General features: G+C 37.6%; 1 protein-coding gene across 2 annotated transcripts in view; it reads left to right on the top strand.

The window, feature by feature from the left end:
- Positions 1-93: 93 nt before the first annotated feature.
- LOC139952087 (nuclear receptor-binding protein-like) overlaps positions 94-24757 on the top strand; it is a 90229-nt gene continuing 65565 nt past the window's right edge. For both annotated transcript variants that reach the window (XR_011787867.1, XM_071951040.1), the window contains exons 1-2: positions 94-423; positions 22768-22890. Coding sequence is in view for 1 of the 2 variants with exons in the window: in XM_071951040.1 (XP_071807141.1) it covers positions 298-423; positions 22768-22890 (249 nt within the window). In the remaining variant the exon portion in view is untranslated. The remainder of the gene's footprint in view (positions 424-22767; positions 22891-24757) is intronic.

The following is a 24757-nucleotide window of genomic DNA, read 5'->3' as shown; positions in this document are numbered from 1 at the left end:
TTGAAATTGACTTGTCCGAGACTGCACAGCAAATTGAATATGACAAGATAACGACTGCAAGAAGACTACGTTAACACGGGTCAAGTGTGAACAAAATTTGTCAATGTCGCCGGTTTCCGGCATCCTGTGTCGACATTTCTCGTAGAAAAGCGTATGTCTCGTGGCCGATGTGGGTACCAGTTTCGCACACCACGGCACGAATAGTGTATTGTGTTGTTCGGATCTAGACTATGCCCGCTCATTATTGTGTTAGAATAACGGATTTTCGCCAGTTTTTTACTCAAAATCTGGTCGAAAATGCCTACAAATGGGGCAGCAGACGAGCGGGCAGAAGATCTACATGACAGCTGTGATGAGAGCGAGGATGAGCAAGAAATTCTAGAGGAAAGTCCGTGTGGAAGATGGCAGAAACGGAGAGTAAAGGTAAGATTGCGTGTGTCGTCTGTACCGACAATTAACAATTCATGATGCGTTAACATGAAGTCACTAAAAGGATAATGAATCAATGATATGTGCCTTGCCCACTCCATTTTCACATCTGTGGTGTGGTTGAGAAAAAGAAATACCATACCAAATGAAATAACTAATGAACTGAACTGAACTGACAGGGGAACTAATTAAGTGAGCTGTGTTGTTACTAAAAACAAGTTGTCAAACATTTTTTACACATTAAAATTGCATATTATTACAACTGCTAATTTATTCCCTAACTTATTAACTAAGTTACAGTTAGTACAAAGTATGTAACTGTAACTGACGTACTTTATAATATTATAGAAGATACAATTTATAGATAACTGCAAAATTTGTATTCAGGGAACGATTTCATCCAGCACTTATGCGTAGCAAAACATTTTGACTGACCATGTTTTGTGCACACAGAGTCGGAATGCTAATAAATATTGAGTAGCACTACTCCACTAGCAAGTGATGGTTTTTGAGTAGGAACTGGATCCTGATATATTTTTGCGTAGCATTTTGCTCTGCTATCAATCAAGAGAAGTCGTTCAATGTGTATACCATATCGGAATCCATGGTGTAATGTGGGTGTTTGTTTTGTAAACTCCATGTAGTGTCGCATAATATTTCAGTTAGGTTTTCTAATACTAGTAATGTTATGGCTTTCAGGCCTGGAGTTATGCGAAGGCCATGAAAGCCAAGGTGATAAACCAGGAGTATCGAAGGCAATTGTATCTAGGTTGCTTCTGTTAAGAATTGTATCAGGGCTGCTTGTTTTCAAATCAACCATTAATCTGGTGAATTATTTCCTTCTGTGCTCGATACATTTAGTTTACAATTTGGTATGTTTTCTATGTACCTTAGGCTCATTAAAACATGTGTTAATTAAAAAAATATGTAATTATTGAACCATTTGAAAAAATCAACACAAAGCATACTGCTAATGTTACATAAAATACAATACAATTCATTATTGTTTTCTTCAAATGAATTTGAAACAGTGTTGATTTGAATGAATGAAATGGTAACTGATAATTCAGTTACACTTGTTTACAGGATTGAATTGTATTATGAATACAAATCATACAACTGGGTAGAAATCCCCTCCTAAAAAAATAAAATAACTGAATAAATAAATATACAGGATAAAAAGTCAAAGTTGGGTGTGTTCCCTGGCTATCGGGCTGAAAGATTGAATAGAGTCCTGGAACAAAGATGTTGACAAAATCGGTAGACCATGACCATCCATAGGACTAGATAACTCAGTTAATTTGTTAGCACGTTAATCAGGAGGTCATGTCAAGTCCTGGTCTTGTCAATTTCTCTTTTTTTTCATCTACAAGTATAATTAAATCAAAATAAATAAATAAACAATTAAATAATTTCTGATGTTTATAGAACTTTTTGGAAGAAGCTTAATTAGAGAAAGGACCCTCTGTGGTTGTATTACAAAAGAAGTAGCACAACTCCACTGAAGATACAGACAAACAAATAAAAAAAAATTAAAAACGTTTTATTATGAGAAAGGACTCTCTATTTGTTTATAAATACACTGTATTAAGTAAATGAGAAACACATTGCAGCCTTCATCCTGATGTGGATTAATGGGTCAGGGGTCGATTTCACAAAGAGTTAGGACTAGTCCTAACTTAGGACTAGTCCTAGGAGATATACAAATTGCATGGATAGTCCTAAGTTAGGACGAGTAACTGGTCCTAACTCGAGATAAGTCTAGTCCTAACTCTTTGTGAAATCCACCCCAGATCTGACGAGGGCAATATGACTAAATACCCATTGGAGAATCCCACAAGTGAACAACCATGTCCAGTTTCTTCACACTGTACCTTGTACAAGTAGGGTACTGACTGCCGATGCAGCAGATTGCGCTGTATTCAGGCCTGGAATTACATGCAGGCCATGGCCTGCGATGCCCCTGGTCTTTGCCTTGGTGCCCCTTCAAAAGTGTCCCATTGACTTTAAGATTTGACAATGGAAGTGCCTTTTGCAAAGTGAAAATGGCCTTGCCCTTTCAAAGATGAAATTCTAGGCCTGTGTATTGCTACAGTTCGTGTTAAGTATGTTCCTGTTGCCATCAGATCATTCAACCAGGTGGTTTATTCAACCTCTAAAGGATACTTTTAAATTTTTACCACTGCTTCATTAAATTCGACACCCAAATGGTTTTATTCTGGATGTGGTACTGATGTCACCAATATCTGTGAGAATAGTAAGGCACCCCTATGATGGTATTTGAAAGTCTATAGTAGAGGAGAATGTCATGACTTGTCTCGGCTGAGCGGTAAAGAGCACCAGACTCAAGCTCTGGTGTTTTTGATCAGCAGAGTGTGGGTTCGAATCCTGTTCATGGCACCTGATCCTTGCGCAAGATACTTTATCAAAAGGGCAAGGCTGTTTTAGGGGAAAAGGGCACATTTAAAAGGAATTTACTGAGACTATTTCAAAGGGCATCAAGGCAATGGTCAGGGGCAGTGGGCAAGGAGGATATTAGAAAGGCTATGATCTTAACCTGAAACAGTGGGCATTTACATGTACCAAAATAAGTAGGACACACTGGCATTTTAAAATTCATTGACACCATACATATATTATAAATGTAGTTTTAGCCTGGAGTCTGGGTGTCTTTTTTGACACCCTGTTGTAAATGTGGACACCCTGTTTTAGCTGCCATTTGCACGTGTTAAAGCCATTATACACTTTCGGTAAACAGTATTGTCCAAGTCCCACACTTCGTGTATCACAACTTATATATAAAATAAAAATCCTGTGGAAATTTAGGCTCAATCGGACATCGGAGTCGGGAGAAAATAACGGGAAAACCCACTCCTGTTTTCGCGCGTTTCGCCATGTCATGACATGTGTATAACAAATCCGTAATTCTCGTTAACGAGAATTTATATTGTTTTACCGTTTTCTCAAAAAGTAAAGCATTTCATGGACTAATATTTCAAGAGAAGTCTTTCACCATTATCTTCTGTAACCCTGTAAATTATTTGTAAATCTGTGAACTTTTTTTTTTTTTTCTGTACCGAAAGGGTCCAATGGCTTTAATGTATTGTTACTGAACAATTTGGACACCCAGTTTTGAAATTTCCTGCAAATTTTGACACATTTTTACTAGTTGATTGACACAATTTCCAATTGCTAACTTGCATACATTTTTTGCCACCTACTGGTGACAATGGCCTGAAGCAATACAAATTGCACTGGTGCACAACATTTTCCTGACAGCATTAGACAGTCTCCTTCAATCCATCTACAAAACATCTCTTAAATCCTACCTATTCTAGAGAGCTTACTGTATGTCGCTATGAGTAACGACTGCTGGATTGACGCCCTATAGATTTCATGATTGATTAATTGTAATCATAATCGTATTTATAATTTTTTTTGTGATTGGGGATAAATGGTAATTTTTTTTATTATTGTACCGGAATATTTGGTCAATGACTCAGTTAGAAAACTAACATGGATGATCTCACTACATTAGTACAAATGTGTGTAGACATAAGGTTAGATGTAGCTCAGTTGGTAGAGCGCCGGCACGTTAATCCGTAGGTCGTTGGTTCGACTCACACTCTAGTCAATTTTCTTTGTTCAACCCCAAAATCATTTAAAAAAAAATACCTAGTCAGTTTCCCTTGTGGTTTATATCTCTAATTTTCCTAATGTTCTCAAATTATTTTTGAGCTACATGTGTAATCCCCTGTCCACTTGGTCTTTGTAGAGTTCCCCTTTTCAATTGGCAAAGATTCTTGTGAGATAAATCTTGTCTTTACTGTCGTCATGAACTTAGCCGCTTCTCTCCCCATGGTTGAAGAGCTCGTGTTTTTTACTGGTGAGGAGGAGATGTTTGTCTGCCTGTCTGGGGGAGGGGTGTCATCGAAGGAAACAGAGACGTCTTTTACTCCCACTCGACTGAGCATCAACTCTAACCTATCCGAGTATTAAGATGCAAAATGGATTTGTCAAGACGTCAAAACAGGAAAGAAACAAGTCGGATCCTGCCCAGTGTTTGACCTTTCAGTTGTCATCTTAGACTATTGATGTTTTTTTTCTTAATTTTATAATGCATAGAGGATATCTTAATATTGTTTGGTTGAGATGAAAATATTGTTTCTAATGGCATAGTGTTTTTATATTTTTGTGGGTTGAGATGAAAGTTATTTTATCTACACACATGTTTAAGGCATGTTATTTCTCTTACTTTCATGTGGTTTCCATTTGTTCATGCTTTCAGAGGAATCGATCTGCATCTTCTTTTTTTAAATAGCCTGAAAGTCTATGGGGAAAGCTTGGAGAACCCTATAATAACACCGAGTGTATTATCATTACATGTGTGTACTGTGCCCGAGTAAGTGATAGGTAAAGATACGTACATTTACATTAAAGGAACGTTACAGAATTGGTAAGAAACAAAAATCGTGAAGATCACAGATTTACATAAAACTTACACGGTCTAATGATGATGATAGTAGAAAACATCCCTTGAAATATTTCTGTCTGAAATGTCATATTTGATGAGAAATAAATAATCTAACTTCGCGCTTGGAGTGTATCGCTCAGTGAGCGTTTTATTCATTTTTGTTTGGCATCAATGCAATGCAAAATTTGTAATCGGTTTTTTACTATTCTCTCGTGACCCAGATGGCCAAACTTCTACAGGTTTGTCAGTTAAGAAAGTGAAGTTCAGGGCTATTTGTTTAAAATCTCACTTTTTTTCTTTCAAACGTTCTTGAAAGAAGTTCAAGAGGCTTGATTCTCAATGCTAAGTTTTGGTTTTTAAAAGAGGGACCTTTTTTTTTTACAGGGTACTTACATGAAATGTACAATATCATGAACAAAACTTTACACTTGTAACCAGCACATTCAAACAGCTTGCAGTATCCCAGAACCAAATCCAACACCAAACTTCTTTCCAACTTTCCCAATTTTCACATTGTGAATTTCCAATGCAACCTTTTGCGCTTAATGGTCTAGAGTCGACACCTTGCGGTGGCTTTGCCAGCAGATTCTGTTTGGGTTAGAAAAATGACACTTCACTGTATACAGCCACAGCTGGCCCGGTTTAATGCGCAGTGTTTGAGTTTGATCATATTTCAAACATGCCATTGGCGCAGGGAATTGTGTCTGGTTTTGGCGGCCCTTTTTTCCCCTCAATGTTTACCTCTCCGGAAGGTAAACATACATGAAAACATGTATCTTGATTTAAGTTCCCAAGTGCAAATGAAAAAATGAACGAAGCTTGGGGGAGGGGGAGAGCTAACAATAGTAAAATAGCCAAGTTGGACAGTCATTCAAATGGACAATTCAGTCTGTGGCTGTTGGATGTTTGCATGTTCTTCGTATTAAATAATTTGTTGGATTTTTGGTCCTGTGGCGTAACTCTAACATTTTGGTCCAGAATGCCAAACGGTAGAGCTTGGAAAGAATTCCTGATGGGATAAATTTACTTGCCCAAAATTCAATGACCCTTTAAAAAAGTGTTGTCTGAAGAAATACCTTCATGGAGGAAGTAGGATGTTCTCACATTTGATAGTCTCCGTGTGGACATTTCGAGCAAACCAGTAAATGCCAGAGTGCTATTTCATTAGAAATTTTACGCTGAAACAGTCAATGTTAATGTTGGAACAGTGAAGCCCCACGGGGGCGCAACTGCAAATACGTCTGCCACTAGAGACGCAGTGTACTTGGAGTTAGCTGAGAGTATCGGTCAACTGTCTCTACCGATGTATGTATGAAGCATGTTTGCTGGCTGGCTGGTTGGGGGGGGGGGTGGGGGTGGTGACAAGTCTATATAAATTTTGCCAAATAATTTATGCTGTCTCCTCGAAAGTGCGTCTCAACATTAAAGATGTTTTGCCATGGAGTTATAAAGTTCACTAAAAGATGACTTGCTTGAAGTTGAATATTACACCCTCTGTTTGTTACACAATTGTTAAATGTAACATGCGCTTTTTCTGTGGTGCCCTTTGCAAAGTTCTAATTCAAAATTAAATTATCCTCATACATGTCAAAATGGACACTTTTATCAAAGTAGAATTGGTTTGCAAGTGTCCTGAGCAATCTCTCTTCGATTCTAACACTCAGAAAGAGTTATTTGATGATTGACCAAACCCTCCCTGTCATTGTATGTGGTGGTGATATGTAGAAGTGCCCCTTCCTTCCCAGAGGAAAATTGCTCTGCCTGCCCCTTCAAGTACAAAATGCAAGGCCTGCATCCAATAATAGAGCTCTGTCCTTCAATTGCATTCGCTCGCTGTCCAAAAGACACTGAAGAAGTATCAAGTGTAGCTCATGAATATATCCCAGACAAATTGTAAAGAGCCAATGGCATGATTGTCGGAGTTGAGAGCTTCGTTAACGGTGAGGGTTTCTACAGGGAAATAATTCCTTGTTACACCATGGTTGACCTGTCTTTGGTTTTTGTTGATTGAGCACCATTGATTAATGCTTGTGGTCAGTCTATTTTTGAGCAGTTTCTCACAATGTTTTATACTATGAACAGCTCTCCGTTGCTCGTTACCAAGTAAGCTTTTATGCTAACAATTATTTTGAGAAATTACCAATAGCGTAAGCGTCCACATGTCTTTGGTTTTTGGTGATTGAGCTCCATTGATTAATGCTTGTGGTCAGTCTATTTTTGAGCAGTTTCTCACAATGTTTTATACTATGAACAGCTCTCCGTTGCTCGTTACCAAGTAAGCTTTTATGCTAACAATTATTTTGAGAAATTACCAATAGCGTAAGCGTCCACATGTCTTTGGTTTTTGGTGATTGAGCTCCATTGATTAATGCTTGTGGTCAGTCTATTTTTGAGCTGTTTCTCACAATGTTTTTTACTATGAACAGCTCTCCGTTGCTCAAACCCAAGGAAGTTTTTATGCTAACAATTATTTTGAGAAATTACCAATAGAGTAAGCGTCCACATGTCTTTGGTTTTTGTTGATTGAGCCCCATTGATAAACGCTTGTGGTCAGTATATTTTTGAGCTGTTTCTCACAATGTTTTATACTATGAACAGCTCTTCGTTGCTTGTTACCAACTAAGTTTTTATGTTAACATCTATTTTGAGAAATTACCAATAGCGTAAGCGTCCACATGTCTTTGGTTTTTGTTGATTGAGCCCCATTGATAAACATTTGTGGTCAGTATATTTTTGAGCTGTTTCTCACAATGTTTTATACTATGAACAGCTCTCCGTTGCTTGTTACCAACTAAGTTTTTATGTTAACATCTATTTTGAGAAATTACCAATAGCGTAAGCGTCCACATCTCTTTGGTTTTTTTTTATTGAGCTCCATTGATTACATGTAAGTGGTCAGTCTATTTTAAAGCTGTTTCTCACAAGGTTTTATACTATGAACAGCTCTCCGTTGCTCGTTACCAAGTCAGTTATGAGTGATTACCATTGGTATAAGCATCCAGTGCCTTCATTAACGGTGCAGTTCCTACAGGGAAATAACTCCTTGTTACAGCATTGTTGACCTGTCTTTGGGTTTTGATGGTTGAGCACCACTGATTAATGCTTGTGGTCAGTCTATTTTTGAAGTGTGTGGGAATTCTTGTCGGATACTTTTTACCTCCATGGTCGGAATATGGTCAGACAATCAAGGGCTTCCACAGTACCATTGACTGTGGTCAGTACTCAGATGTCCATTCCTTGTAGTGGGCTAGTTGGATAGCTAGTCTGGGGTTATGTTTGCCAAGCACCATAGACTGTGGTCAGTACTTGGATTTAAAGGCATCGTGACACTTTTGGTAAATACTCAAAATAATTTTTAGCATAAAAACTTACTGGGAGAGCAACGGAGAGCTGTTATTAGTATCTTGAAAGAAATAATTAATGGCCTGGCGTTTCGACCCTAGCAGAGTTATTCTCGAAGGCTAAACAAGTATAAAACATTGTGAGAAACGGCTCCCTCTGAAGTAACGTAGTTTTTTTAGAACGAGTAATTTCTCACTCAAATATTAAAAGACTTCAGGCCAGAAGCTGTTCATGACGCACCTGAAAGCACACATATTTGTGCAGCAATGAGAGTGTTTTTTTGCCCATTATTTTCTTGCAACTTCGATGACCGATTGAGCCCAAATTTTCACTGGTTTGTTATTTTTTGCATATTGGGATACACCAAGTGAGAATAATACTGGTCCTTGACAATTACCGAAGGTGTCCAGTGCCTTTAAGACTATGTTGAGGTATGGTTTTTAGTGGCTAGTCTGGGACAAGTTACACAAGCACAATTGAGTCCATTGACTGTGGTCAGTACTCAAAATGAATACCATTCCTTGTGTTGATGTGGTTTGGTTAGCAGTCGGGGTCATGAGAATGTGGAGCATGGTCAATACTTGGGTGGAAGACCATTTTGCTGAGTAGGCCTACATATGGTCTGGAAGGCCTGCTAGGGCTTGTTTAGCCATATTCACACTACACCAATCCCCAGGAAATAAACCCCAGGAAATTGGGTAGTCTTAACCCCACCGCCAACCCATGTTAGTTTTCTACTCTGCTCAATGCAATTTTCATGAGAAGAATGAACACTCAGTATGCAAACCCGAGGTGATCTCATTCAACCAAGCAGTATTACAGTATTCCCAAGGAAATTACCAGGGTTAGCAATGCCAGTGTGAACAGGTTAACAAAATTTTCCTGGGAAATTTGTCTAGTGTGAAAGGTGCTTTAGAGTGAATGGATCTTCCAGCTGTAGTTTACACCTTCTATGCTGAGGAATGGAGCACACTTAACATTGTAACATGAAAAAACTCTGAGATTAGTTCTGTAAAGTAATTTACTCCTAGCTGTCCGCGCCTACTGTTTAATCACTGTAATCTAATTTGTACACTCTACTGCAGAACTCTCATCGCTAGACAAGACAGGCTTAAATAAAGATTATCAACGTGCTCATGAAATGCAACTCATGAATATTAATGAGATGCAAATGATGAAGGCTTATAAACACTCGGCAAGTTTCAACATTTATAGGCATGCAGATTTTGAGTTGATCAGCTGATTTTCTCAAAAACAAACGCATAGGCCTATCGAAAACTTAAAAAGTTATGTGCAGGTCTGTATGCTTCATTTTTTAATTGTTTTCCTGCAAACCAAACCAAAGGTGTAACTTGTAAGTTGTGTTGGGCTTGTCTCATATTGTCTTGTCCGCTTCCTTTGTCCTTTGTCCTGTCACGGTTTCGTGGTTTTATGTTTGTTTGTCCATAGGTTATGGTACAAAAGCGTTCTGCTTCACCTTACACCTAAATGTTGTCATTCTGCCAATTATTATTGATTCATTGTGCACCAAATATATTTATTATCTCATGTTACTGTGTTACTTTGGTAATTTCAACTTAATGTGTTTTTTTTGTGTTATGAATTGCAGCATTTTGAAATAAATGTTACTGATTAGATATTGATACCTCACCATGCAACGCCTAAAATCCCAAGTATGGGATTTGAATGCAGTTTAATGTACAATGTATACAATGAACTGTATTTAAATGCACTAGACACCTTTGTTAGTTTTCAAAGACCTGTCTTCTCACTTGGTGTATTTTCAACAGATATGCTTATGCTTAAAATAACAAACCTGTGAAATTTTGAACTCAATTGGTCGTCGAAGTTGCGAGAGAATAATGGCAGAAAAAACATCCTTGTCGCATAAGTTGTGTTCCTTTAGATGCTTGAATTCGAAACCTCAGCTGAGGTCTCCAATTCAATTTAAATATTTTAGTGAGAAATTACGCCTTTCTCAAAACTACATTCTTCAGAGGGAGTCGTTTTCACAATGTTTTATACTATCAACAGCTCTCCATTGCTTGTTACTAAGAAAGTTTTTATGCTTACAATTATTTTGAGTAATTACCAAAAGTGTCCACGCCTTTAAACAAAATATGTTTTCCTCAGAATGTGTCTTAAAATCTGGACTTTGTGCTTGACTGAATAAAATTTTCATAGTCGTTACCTCATACACGAATCCTTGTAACAAATCAGCCTTTGCAAATTTATTGCTTTCTGCATGCATTATATTCCAAAAATACAAGCTTGACTGCTTTTTTTCATTCGGGTCAGTAAAGAAGAGGGGGGGGTGTATTATAGGTGAGGTAATGAAATAATGAAGCAGACGTGACATCACTCTTGTGCCTCTGAAGGTGGGAAATGTCTGGGGCGAACTGAGCGGAGCTAATGTACCGAGTGGGTCACAGAATTAAAACAGATTTTTGTTTTTTAACGTGGGTGTGACGTTAAATGCGTTGTGACTCTTTTTTTTTATGCGTTAATGTGATTTGGCTTGTGACGTCTGCAAATTAATGAGAAATTAGTTGGGCTTGGGGGAATGATCAAAATAAATGTTTTTTTAATAAATTTATTTTGTTAATTTCTTCATTAATGCTGACAGTTTCAGTGTGTTATGATTCGAGCAGGCCTGAGATTGTTTTTTTACTAGGCTTCTCTGTTTCAAGTTAGTGTCTGTCTGAAAGGGTGTTTTTTTAAAGATTAACGGAAGACTTTTGATGGGCACCAAGGCAACTACTGCAAATGCATCTGTGAAACTCAGAATGTGAAATAATTTTACTTCTCTTTACTTCTACATGTTGCTGTTTCTTTAACTTGGTTTAGGTGTTTGGTGCAACACTAATGAACTATGAAATTTGTGTCAGACACCAGGGTGTGAAAGTCTCTGACGATAATTTGTTGACGACCGCGGGGCTAACCCTAACTTTTGTTAAGAACATGTCGCAGATTCCCGGGAAAAGAGTTTAAAGTTTCCACAAGAAAACATGCACAGATGTAACTATGGGTACAAGAAAGGAAAAATAAGTCACTTGTTTCATCTTTAAACCTGTTAAGTGTTATTTTGCAGAGTAAACAGATCAACATTTATGGATAAGTATAGACTTCAAGTTGCAGTCAACATTAAACAAGATCCAATTGTAGTAGATAACATTTTTGCTTTGGCGACAAAAAGAAATAAAATTTAGTTTTTTCCAGGACTGGATTTCTCAGTCAATGGTTTTTCACTGTAACTTCTGATTAAGTTTATAACCATGTATTTATGAGCAATCTCAGGTACATACATCACAGAGGCAATTGCCTCCTGCTCATTTTTTATTTTTTTATGAAAATCATCATCTCTTTAAAACTTAAAGGATTGTTACAGAATTGGTAAGAAACAAAAATCTTGAAGATCACAGATTTACATAAAACTAACACGGTCTAATCTGATGATAGTTGAAAACATCCCCTGAAATATTTCTGTCTGAAATGTCATATTTGATGAGAGATAAATAATCTAACTTCGCGTTTGGAGTTTATCGCTCATTGAGCGTTTTATTCATTTTTATTTTGGCATTGATGCAATGCAAAATTTGTGATCGTTTTTTCACTATTCTCTCGTGACCCAGATGGCCGATTGATCTCAAACTTCTACAGGTTTGTCAGTTTATGTATATGGTGAATAACATAAAGTGCTTACACTGCCAGTAACTGTTTTGTTAGCAAAAACCAATTCTGTAATTCTTTAAACAAAAATCAAAATTAATTGGTCTTTCGGGCGATACAACTTTAAGGTTTTATGGTGCTTACGAATGAGTCACATCGCAGAGCGAGCATGGTCACAATGTTGTTTCATGCTGAAGGTATTACACAGGATCGGTAGAGCTGACAAAATAGTCGCAGACAGTGTACCGATAAAAATAAAAAATTCTGTAGGCTTTAATGTTTGTTGTAACAACTGAAATCAGCCGTTGTGTTGGTTTAGGTTTTCATAGACAGTTTTCTTGGATATGATTTTATTTCAGAGGAAATATTTTACAGAAAAGATGTTTCTAGCATGATTCAGACTAAAATTAACCATTGATGCCGTAATAATCCTGCATAAAAATCTTTAAAGGCACTGGACAGTGCTGGTAATTACTCAAATTAATTGTTAGCATAAAATGTACTTGGTAACGAGAAATGGAGAACTGTTAATAGTTTAAAACAATGTGAGAAACGACTCCTTCTGAAGTAATGTAGTTTTTGAAAAAAAGGGAATTTCTCAGTAAAATGTGAAAAGTCTTTTTTTATAGGCATCTGAAAGCACACAAATTTAATAAAAGGGTGTCAAAATTTGCTGGAAACTTAAAAAACTGGTTTGCAAATTGTTAACTTTCCATGTAAATGACATATAAAACAGGGTGTCTGAAGACACCCAGACACCCCTCTGACTAACACTATGCCGAAGTACTTGTACATAATTACTACGCAAAGCGTATAAACGATTAAAGCTAAATTACAAGACATCTTATTTACACAGTCAACAAAGCGCTGGTCCCGGACAGTATTTTGGATGTAACTGATTCACCTGTCTCACCATGTCTGTCCCATCGATCAAAGGTCGCCTCTAATTAACGAGATATCCTAGCCACTAGCCAGCGAAACACACACCAGCGAGTGAAAACTTGTTGTCTCGTTTGTGTAAGGCCAGATGAGACATCCACATTGCTGGAAGTGGTTTAAAGGGAAGGTACACATTTGGTTATTACTCAAAACAAATATTAACTTAAAAACGGACTTGGTAATGAGCATTGGAGATCTATTGATAGTATAAAACATTGTGGGAAACGACTCCCTCTGAAGTAACATAGTTTTTGAGACAGAGGTAATTTCTCACTAAAATAATAAAAGACTTCTAGCTAGAGGTCTTTTATTCCTGTCTGAAAGCACACAAATTCGTCTAACAAGGGTGTTTTTTCTTTCATCATTTTCTCGCAATTTCGATGACCGATTGAGCCCAAATTTTCACAGGCTGTTATTTTATGCTTATGAGTGGATACACCAAGTGTGTACACAGGTCTTTGACAATTACCAAACGTGTACAGTGCCTTTAAAGGCAATGGACACTATTGGTCATCAGGCCTGTGTGCTTCGTTTTTGAAAGGGCAAGGGCACCAAGGCATTTTCTCTTTGGTGAAGGGCATTCTTTGAGGAAATTGTAAATATCTAGTGGAGCATTTCTAGGGCACCAAGGCAATGACTATAGGGGGCATCGATGCAATCGCCTTCCTTGCCTCCGTGAAGTATCAGGCCTGGGTAATTACTCAAAATAATTGTTAGCATAAAACTTACTTGGTAACAAGCAATGAGAGCTGTTGGTAGTATACAAAATTGTGAGAAACTGCTCCCTCTGTAGTAACGTTTGTTAAAAAGAAAGAAGTAATTTCTCACTCAAATATTCAAAGACTTCAGGCCTGGAGTGTTTTATTATGCATCTGGAAGCACACAAGTTTTTGCAACAAGGATGTTTATTCTTTTACTATTCTCTTGCAACTTTAATGACCAATTGAAAAATTGAAAACATTTTCACAGATATTATTTTATGCATATGTTGGTCTTTGACTTTACCAAAGGTGTCCAGTGCCTTTAAGGTTCATGATGATTGATCTGCGTAGGAATAATCTTGCAGGAGGTGACCGCGTTGTAATTAATATGTCATGGTTAATTAACTTCTTTTTTTGAATCCATCCACATGGGGAAAAGCTAATTTATTGTGATAGTACTAACAACAGTTAATTAAACTTGATGATTACCCCAAGTGAACATGAATAAATAAAACATTTATCAAAATTGTCAAACCTTTACCAGGGGTTGGCTATGAACTATTTTAGTCTTTAAAGATAGCTAGCAAGACCTTTTAGTATGCCATTTTTCCATTCTGCCAGCTTTTACAATAGTCAATATCTCAAACACAAACCCTGATAAAGTTTAATCCATGGTCAAAGTATCTTCATGTTTTGAAAGTCTTTGCAAAGCCAAAAGGCAAACAGAGAGTAAAGGGGAAATGATTAGTTTTTATTTATAATAATGTGCCAACAAACAATAATTTGGAGTCTAAGTAGGATTTGAAACTTTGCATGGTGGAAATAAGATATAGAAAGGTTTGCAGTAACACCATGTAATGAATCTCTAAATGAGTTGGGGTGGTTCTGAAAAGAACCGTTGGATTAACTTGACGTTTCGATCAGTATGCTCTGATCGTCTTAGTGCAAGTTACATGGTTTTGATTTGTTTTTCTTTTTCTTTCTTCTTCTCGGGGGTTGGGGGTAGGGGAAGGAAAGAGTAAGGGGAGGTTGATTGACGGTAAAATATGTTGTCAGTGTAACCATGGAAGTAGGTGTTACTCTTTTCACTTCCCACCATGGGCTTGTTGAAGGTAAAACACCTGGGTGATCCCCCTATTGGGAAATCACAGATATTGTATACAGGGACTTTTGAAGCTAAAGGGAAATAACAAATTATTGATGAACAAGTCAACTCCCCATGCGTGTGATTGGATGACCAGGAACTTGAGTTTCAGTAAAAATAAAAAATAAACCTAATTAAAAATACAAAAATGGAATATAAAAATATGTGGGAAAAAAACACTAGGCTAACTTGTCCGTCGAGTAAAGGACAATTTTACTTTTTGAATTGGAGGTTGTTGTTTCAAAAGTGCAAGGAATATGTTTAAGAAAAATTTTACCATCCATTTGGTAAGTGTTGTTGTTTTAGACATCAAGAATGAGATTTCTCTCCAAAATATAGCAATAATAGTGGCTTCTTCTACATGCGTCACTCAGTGACACTCATGGTGCCCCAACATTCAGTAAAAACCAATGAATGTTGTTTCTTTTTAAAATTTCTTTTTGAAAGGGCAAGAAGAAATGGGGCGGAAACAACTTTTATCCAAAATCTTTATCCAAATTATCAGCTTTGTAACTTCAACCGCAGGTTGAAATTTGAAGAAGGCACGTTGTATGAATTCTGAAGTATCAAGATTTGATCTATTACCTCTAAAATGTTTTGGATAAGGACATGGAGAAGGGGCGTAGTATCAGATGCTTCTAGTCTCTGATTGTGAAATGAAATTTGAGACCAGCGCCTCAGTATTCAATTTCCATGTTTTTACCGAAGGCCATTGTACTGATGTCTGAACAGAATTCAAAGTTCCATCTTTTTTTTTTTTTTTTTAAAATCACAAACTAAAATGCCATACTCTAAAAATATGCTGGCAATAACATATGGTATGACGGTTATTGTTCTTTGTGTCTGACTGAAGCACATTGCAACGCGATTAGCCTGCAGGTTTTTCAGCGAAGCTGTTTATTCTGCAACTCAATGATATTTTTTTCATTGAAAAGGAGCTAACAAATAAAATACCATACGCAATTAGATCCAGCGCTACATTGTCCTCTAAGGGTTTTTTCCCTGTGCTGTTTTTTTTTAGACAGTTTATTGGATTTTGAAATCCTGTTGAAAAATACATAATGATTAATATTAGAGTATAATTGCAAGAGCAGGAAGCAAACTCGTCTTCATGATAAATTCTTGATACATACATGTACATGTAGTACAATATCTAATAACAATTTTCTTCAATTTGTTGAAGTCACCGAAATCGTTAGACAATTAGACACAGTTACACAATATGCCATATTGAATAACCCCTTTGCTGCTATGAAAGTCGCCATCTTGTAAGGTAAACCGTATGCGCGTCCAAACGCGTACATCAAAGAAACACACAGCACGCAGGATTCACGGTTTGATTTCTATGGCACAAGCACGCACACACACATACGCACGCAGACACCACCTTGTAGGGCAAATATTTGAACGGTGATGTCATATTCAATACGATCTATAGACACAGAAGCTTGGTACCTCTTGCAATATTTGTTGTTACTTAATTTTTGGGGGATTTTTTCAAAAAATAGTTAATGGCCTGACGTTTTGACCCTAGCAGAGTTTATTTTGTTTTGGTTTCGGGCATGGAACATACCGTTCTATTGGAAAACTGTTGAAAGCCATAAATGCAAAACAAAAACAGATAGCCACACTTAGTAAGAATGTAAAAAATAGTGTTGAAGTTGTTGGAAACAAAGCAACCAATCATGGGAGGTATTTTATTAAGTAGAGTTTGCAGAAAAAGTTGGTCACAACATCTGTTTACATCGGCGTGGTATACAGTAGAAAGGTCTATTGAACAGGGGGCATGGTGGCAATCGCCTATGTTGCCCTAGAATTGGCCTTGGTGCCCCTTCAAAAGTTTCTCATACACTTGGAGATTTTTCCAATGCAACTGCCCTTTGCAAAGTGGAAATGGCCTTGCCCTCTCAAAGATGAAATTTCAGGTTTGATGTTTTAGCTCACCCAATGTATTTTCAAACAACTGTAGAATTCCTGATGATTACTAGAGCGTGCTCGTTGAAAGTTGAAATCCGTCTGCTCTGTTGCAATATTGAAAAACAAATCAACAGTGTCAGCGCACCACTTTTCCCTGTCGCACAGTTACATGTCATACCTGCAAGCACTAATCTATAGATTTGATTAACCCTTACTCCCTGTGAGTGATTTACGTGGATCTGTCCTCAAGCTTAACAAAATCCAACACCATAGGGTAACTCAACACCCAAACTGTTGGACTCTGATCAAGGTGGTACATAGGCCTTATCACAAATACTTGGTAAGGGCACAGTAGGCGTTAAATGAGGTGCATGCTGCTCTAGCTAGTGCTCAAGTTTTATCACTAGCTAGACCAGCACGCACCTCATGCTACCCGCGTTTGAGTGGTACGATTGGCTTGTGCGTGAAGCGCTCGCCTTTCACCAAGGTGACCCCGATTCGATTTCCGACCAGGGCCATTATGTGAGTTGAGTTGTGCGTTGGTTCTCTGCTGTGCCACGAGGGTTTTCTTGACCATACGGTTTTCCTCTCTTGGGAAACATCAAACAATTTCGATCTTGGCTGTGCTCCGTGGTCATAATGGGTTGATGTGGCTGGCAGCCAAGGGCGCCCTTGCACGCCTGTTTCTCGAAACACGTTGTCGCCGCGTCCTTCGCATTTCAGCACTTAGCTGCGAGTAAGGATGATTACCCCCCCCAAATTATTACCCAAATTATTAATGTCTACATTTCAAACATCCATTTGTCCGTAGGATTCATGTTAACACCTGATACGTCCTTAATTTCTTTTCTCACTCATTGTACAATACTTCCAAGGGTAGTTTGTTTACAAATTACAAAATAACTACATGGCAAGGATTCTGCATAGAGGCAGGTGGGTGCTTTACTACTAATTACACAAGGCAAGGTCGGAGGACGATGTTTATGGGATTTATTAATATCACAGAAATGTATCCTTGTCAAAGTTAACGTCAACAGCTTTTCATTAATTGTAACCATTATAGAACTAAATCAGACGTAGGTTAAAGTGTATGGTTTTGTCGCAAAAGAAAGTTTGCATCTGCACAGTTCAAATTCAAACCACTTCTGTCTGACCATTCAATCTCATCTAATGTGGTTTTGAATGATAGATGCACTATGCCTGCCTGCAATATGATATCATGCGGTCAATGTAATTACACAGTCAACCCTCCTACTGTCTGACCATTTAATAACATCCACTGTGGGGGTTTCAATGGAAACAACAAGTTGGATAAACATCCTCGTAAAACTTAACAGTGTCCAGGTTGATAATAACAACCATAAATAGCAGAAGACACACAAGAGACCGCAATGTTTGCTCGTAATCAAAGTCATTAAATCCCCCATTAAAATTAATGAGCACATTAATGTTTATAATAAGTTGGTTGCATTTCCTCAGGCTGCCATCCCACTAAAGTCTTACATGTGGATTTGGGAGAAAAAAAAACAAAAACACATAAGCATTATTCAGTCAGTTATGTTTGGTTTCCAAATGGCTTCCCTACGTCATCAGACAAACTTATTATCATCTTCTCTTGATAGGTTTCTTCAAGACACTTGTGAAGATTTGTTTGTTTCAACCCAAAAAAGAAACCATCTAAGAAAGATACATGTACTCCAGCCTGTATGCTTCGTTTTTGAAAGGGCAAAGACACCAAGGCATTTTCTCCTTTGTAAAGGGCACCCTATGAGGAAATTTTAAATTCCTACTGTAGCAATTTGAAGGGCACCAAGGCATTGACTAGGGGGCGTGGAGGCAATCGCCTTCGTTGCCTTCGTTTTTTACAATAACTGGGATCGCTTACATGGCTCTCGTACATTCTGGGAATTAAGCCGCAATAACAGGATCAGGATGTCACTGTTTTAATTGGCAAGTAATTAAAGCCAGTCAGTTTCACATGTGGTTTAGTTTGTGATATTTAATATTAAAAAAAGGATGGGCACTCGACAGGCTTTCATTAATTATCCCTTATGAGATAATAGATAATATTAATATGGATTAATAACGTGTATCTCTGGAATAATGTGGCCGTATTTTGATGGCTCTTTTTGGTTTTGTTTAATTTTGTGGGTTCTTCATGTATTCATGACCTTCTTTTCCGAACCCTCCTTCCACATCGCATAAAAACTGCTAGTATTCAATCTGTCTTAAAATCACTCCTTAAAGGCAGTGGACACTATTGGTAATTACTCAAAATAATTATTAGCATAAAACCTTACTTGGTAACGAGTAATGGGGAGAGGTTGATGGTATAAAACAGTGTGAGAAACAGCTCCCTCTGAAGTGCCATAGTTTTGGAGAGAGAAGTAATTTTCCATGAATTTGATTTCGAGACCTCAAGTTTAGAACTTGAGGTCTCGAAATCAACCATCTAAACGCACACAACTTCGTGTGACAAGGGTGTTTTCTTCTTTCATTATTATCTCGCAACTTTGATGACCGATTGAGCTCAAATTTTCACAGGTTTGTTATTTTATGCATATGTTGAGATACACCAACTATGAAGGCTAGTCTTTGACAATTACCAATAGTGTCCACTGCCTTTAAAGGCATTGTATACATTTTTTTTTTTTTAATCGTTTGATTGTTTAAATGCTATGTAAATGTACTTGTATATAAAAAAGTTAACTTCAGAAAATTTCACTTCAAATGGTGTTCATGTTTTTGAGATATCACCGAAACTCTGGAACGCGAATATGGCCATGCAGGAAGAATAACCGCTATGGTTAACCACACAAATCATAAACACTGCCTGCAATTTTTTTGTCAGCTCTGCCAATCCGATATAAATACCTTAAAGGGAAGGTACACGTTTGGTAATTACTCAAAACAAATATTAACTTACAAACTGACTTGGTCACAAGCATTGGAGAGCTGTTGATAGTATAAAACATTGTGGGAAACGACTCCCTCTGAAGTAACATAGTTTTTGAGAAAGAGGTAATTTCTCACTAAAATAATAAAAGACTTCTAGCTAGAAGTCTTTTATTCCTATCTAAAAGCATACAAATTCGTCCAACAAGGGTGTTTTTTCGTTCATCGTTTTCTCACAACTTTGATGACCGATTGAGCCCAAATTTTCACAGGCTTGTTATTTTATGCTTATGTTGGAATACACCAAGTGAGGTGACTGGTCTTTGACAATTACCAAACGTGTACCTTCCCTTTAAAAAGATTTGTCACATCTGTTTCCTGAAAGATTCTTGCCATACAAAACATTAATCTTTGACCCCTTATGGCTCAAAACAACAAAGTAAATGCTGACCACAACCACAGCCAAATTTTGAGTTAAACTTTTTCTTACAGGTTCATGCTTGTTACTAGTGGAGGTCAAACTTGGTTAGAATTTGGTGACAAAATTGTTTCTTGAACATGTTTAAAAACTCAATCTCAGCCAGAAAGTATCTTTAAAGGCAGTGAACACTATTGGTAATTGTCACGACTAGCCTTCACAGTTGGTGTATCTCAACATATGTATAAAATAACAAACCTGTGAAAATTTGAGCTCAATCAGTCATCAAACTTGCGAGATAATAATGAAAGAAGAAAACACCCTTTTTGCATAAGTTGTGTTCCTTTATATGCTTGAATTCAATTAAACTATTTTAGTGAGAAATTACTTGTTTCTCAAAAACTATGTTTCTTCAGAGGGAGCCGTTATCACAATGTTTTATACTATCAACAGCTCTCCATTACACGAAGTTGTGTGCGTTTAGATGGTTGATTTCGAGACCTCAAGTTCTAAATCTGAGGTCTCGAAATCAAATTTGTGGAAAATTACTTCTTTCTCAAAATCTATGGCACTTCAGAGGGAGCCGTTTCTCACAATGTTTTATACCATCAACCTCTCCCCATTACTCGTCACCAAGTAAGGTTTTATGATAACAATTATTTTGAGTAATTACCAATAGTGTCCACTGCCTTTAAAGAGTCAGTGCTCAATTTATATTCTGAGATAAATGTTTACCATCACTGAGCACAAATTTGACAGCCACAATATACACATGAAAATTTAGTATATAGAGACCTTGGCTGTCAGCGAATGCTGTGGTATGTGACTACAAGGCCAGTCTTTGGTCTCCTTTGTAAACAGTGCAATGATAGCTAACAATTTGCAACACCTGGGTGTTTACATGTTATGCTGATACTGTGAGCAGTGATGTTCCGGGCCCAACTTTAGAATCGTCCCAACTGTAGTTTGGAACGGTCCCAACTTGAGTTTTCACAGTTGGGATATGGTATGCTGTATCGTGAGCAGTGATGTCCAGGCCCAACTTTAGAACAGTCCCAACTGTAGTTTAGACTCATCCCGTTTTCAGTTTGGGTGGATGGTCCAACAATATCTGGGACTGGGATTGCCTGATCCCAGTTATAGTTGGGCCGTCCCAACTGTAACTCTCAAGTTGGGACCGGTCTAACTACAGTTGGGACAACTCTAGAGTTGGGACGGAACAGTGACACTATTTGATATCAGGTTGTATGTACATGTACACTAGTACTCGTGACAAGACTGGGTATTATATTTAGGCTTGTAGCCCAGAGCATTTTGGTAAAACCGTGATCAAGTGATTAGACCTATAAAGGCCTTGCAACCACAAGGTTGTGGGTTTGAATCCTACCAAGCTAACCCCCGATTTCACAATGATTAGAATATTAGTATTGTCATCTAGTTACTGAATAACAACTTCAAATACGTACCTGGTGATCATGTTATTTCAAAAATATTATTTTAGTATCTGTATTATGACAAGTTTTTCAAAGTTTGTTTTTGAGTGTATCCGACTGTTCGCTTGGGTGTATTTAAAAAAAAAAAGTACATGAATGCACGCATGAATTGGAGCGAAACACATACATGTAAGAACCTTTCAATGAATGTTGTTCCAAACTTACCCACGTCATTGGATTATTGATAAGTTTGTCATAGTGCCAACTTTTTCCTCTTCCAAACACACTACATAATTCATGCATCTAGGCATTGAACAAAAGTCAATATTTTTCTTCCATTGCAAGCTTGAAAGGCTTGGAGTGTACACGCACGCATGTAACAAATAAAAGCCTACATCTGCATGTATACCTCGAAATGTTTACGCACAATGTGTAATCCTTTACATAGAAAGTTCAACGAGATTGTTCTTAAAGGCACTGTACACGTTTGGTAATTGTCATAAGACCAGTGTTCTCACTTGGTGTATCCCATCATAAGCATAAAATAACAAGCCTGTGAAAATTTGGGCTTCATCAGTCATCGAAGTTGCGAAAGAAAATTATGAAAGAAAAAACACCCTTGTTGGACAAATTTGTGTGCTTTCAGACATAGGAAGTGAGAAAATGCCCCTTTCTAAAAAACTATGTTACTTCAGAGGGAGTTGTTTCCCACAATGTTTTATACTAAATCAACAGCTCTCCAATGCTTGTTACCAAGTCAGTTTTTAAGTTAATGCTTGTTTTGAGTAATTACCAAATGTGTACCTTCCCCTTTAACTCTTACTATGGTTCATTGGATCAGTTGATTACAGTCCATCTAGTTCCTATTCCTGCATTTTGACCTTGGAACTTGAGTTTATTGCAGGCACCATATTCTTCCTACTTAACCCACTGTAGTGTTCTAAGTTCCAAAATGTATTGTTCTTGAAAAAATCAGAAAAGCTTTGATTAAGTAGCCTGAAAAGTCCATTATATAGCATTATGTGCAGGCCTCCAAATAACCAATTTGAGAATACAATTTATATTGGAACTTAATGAAGGCTACCACAGCAATAACAGGTGGGATCAATGAGGGGGGTCAGGTTTGCTCAGTGGTTTCTTTCCCTGCCGTTCACCTACTGTGTACCCCGGTTCGAGTCCCACCTCAGACCAGAGCCTTGCATACGGATTGGGTTTTCAGTCCATACCTAATTGCATGGGTTTCCTAAAAGTGACAATTTCTTCTGGTTTCCTATTCATTGTGTTATTGGCGCTAATTTGGATGTGTAATCAACGAAATTATGGTACTTAGTCAATAAGGCTTCCGAAAACTTATTGAGATGCGGTTTTGACTTTGTATTTGTTCTCTGTTTGATCCCGCTTTGCAGGTAACTCAGCGAGATGTACCAGGCATCGATGTGGCCTATTTGGCCATGGACACAGAGGATGGGGTCGAGGTGGTCTGGAATGAAGTGCAATTTTCAGCTCGGAGAGTCTTCAAGGAACAAGAGGTAAACAAAGTCTTCAGTTTGTTTCTTAAAGTGCAGTTGCCACATGAAGTTAAAGACAATGGACACTATTGGTAGTTATCAAAGACCAGTCTTCTCACTTGGTGTATCTCAACATATGCACAACATAACAAACCTGGGAAATTTTTTAGCTCAATTGGTTGTCGAAGTTGTGAGATGATAATGAAAGAAAAAAACACCCTTGTCACACAAAGTTGTGTGCTTTCAGATGCTTGATTTCGAGACCTCAAATATCTAACTCTGAGGTCTCAAAATCAAATTCCGGGAAAGGTACTTCTTTCTCGAAAACTATGTTGTATACTATCAACCTCTCCCCATTACTCGTTACCAAGTTAGGTTTATGCTAATACTTAATTTGAGTAATAACCAATATTGTCCACTGCCTTTAAAGGAACACATTGCCTTGGATCGGTCGAGTTGGCCTTCGAAAAGCGTTTGTAACCGTTTTTTATAAAATGCATATGGGTAGAAAGATGTTGTAAAAGTAGAATACAATGATCCACACAAACATGCCTCAAAATTGCGTGGTTTTCCTTTTACCTCGTCGACTAACACGTCGGCCATTTATGGGGGTCAAAATTTTGACTCCCATAAATGGACGAGCGTGTTAGTTCGCACAGTAGAAGGAAAACCATGCAATTTCGAGGCAAATTTGTGTGGATCATTGTATTCTACTTTTAAAACATATTTCCAACCATATGCATTATACAAAAAACGGTTACAAACGCTTTTGTGTTGACCAACTCGTCCGATCCAAGGCAACGTGTTCCTTTAACATCTTTGCACTTTTCACGTTTCAAATAAAATCTTGACGCTACAATTTGTGGTTACAACTCAGCTGGAATGTTATGTTCACATGAACGAAAATAGTGTTTTGGCACTTTCAAAACGAAAATAGTGTTTTGGCGCTTTTCAAAACCACAGCTTTAGGTTGGGTTTGGACCCTCAAGTTCAGGCATGCAACTCTTCTGTGTTTCCCATAATTCCGTGTTGTTTGTGTGTGTTTTTTTTACGTGAAATGTTGATTTTTTTGATTTTTTTTAAATTTTAATTGTTATTATAAGCCTTATATATGCCTGGCAACAACAGTGTACAAAATCATGTAAAATTAGCCTAGTGCATGCACCTAAGAGCGTAATAAACCTCAACATTTTCTAGGGTACCATTGTTGGGTATCATGTCCCGTGGCGTTTCGGCTGCCTCGCTCCGCACTTGCCTTGTGCCTTTGAAAATTTTCCTCCTCCTTTTTCAACGGGCAGTTGCATGCCTGCTAATTGAAGCCCTGCAGGGAAAGCGCATATCTTCTAAATAGTCACAAAGCCTAAGCCAAAGTCCAAATTGTTATTTAAAAAATGGCAGTTTCACCCTTGACCGTGGAAAAACACCAGTAAAACCCTAGACAGAATTAACACCAAATTTCAAATTAAAGAAATCATGAAAAGGGGAGCAACTAAGTTTACATCTATATTGTGTTTTTGTAAACAAGAGCCTGGGAGCTAACTAATTAAAAAACAAAAGCAATTCAAGTATCATTTAGCTGTTTTAATGTACTTTATTGTTCAAGTTGATAGTAGACAACATCGTTAGCCACCTGTTCATGCCATCCTCTCACTATTTAACCCGATGAATAACAAGGATTGTCTGACAGAATTAAGTGATTTCCTGCCAACATGAAAAGTAAGAAGCAGGGATTTGTTCTCGTCGCCTTGGTACAAATTAACAGGACTCGCAAACTTCCTGGCAAATCCTGGACGATAAAGACCCTGGGGAAAGCTCCTAGCCGTATCAGATTTATTTGTTGACTCTTCTGGCGTTATAAATATTTTCAGTAAATGATTTCTGTGTTTGT

The sequence above is a fragment of the Asterias amurensis genome, chromosome 20 (assembly GCF_032118995.1).
Source record: "Asterias amurensis chromosome 20, ASM3211899v1".
Lineage (NCBI taxonomy): Eukaryota > Metazoa > Echinodermata > Asteroidea > Forcipulatida > Asteriidae > Asterias > Asterias amurensis.
This window is presented reverse-complemented; position numbering and strand designations above follow the sequence as displayed.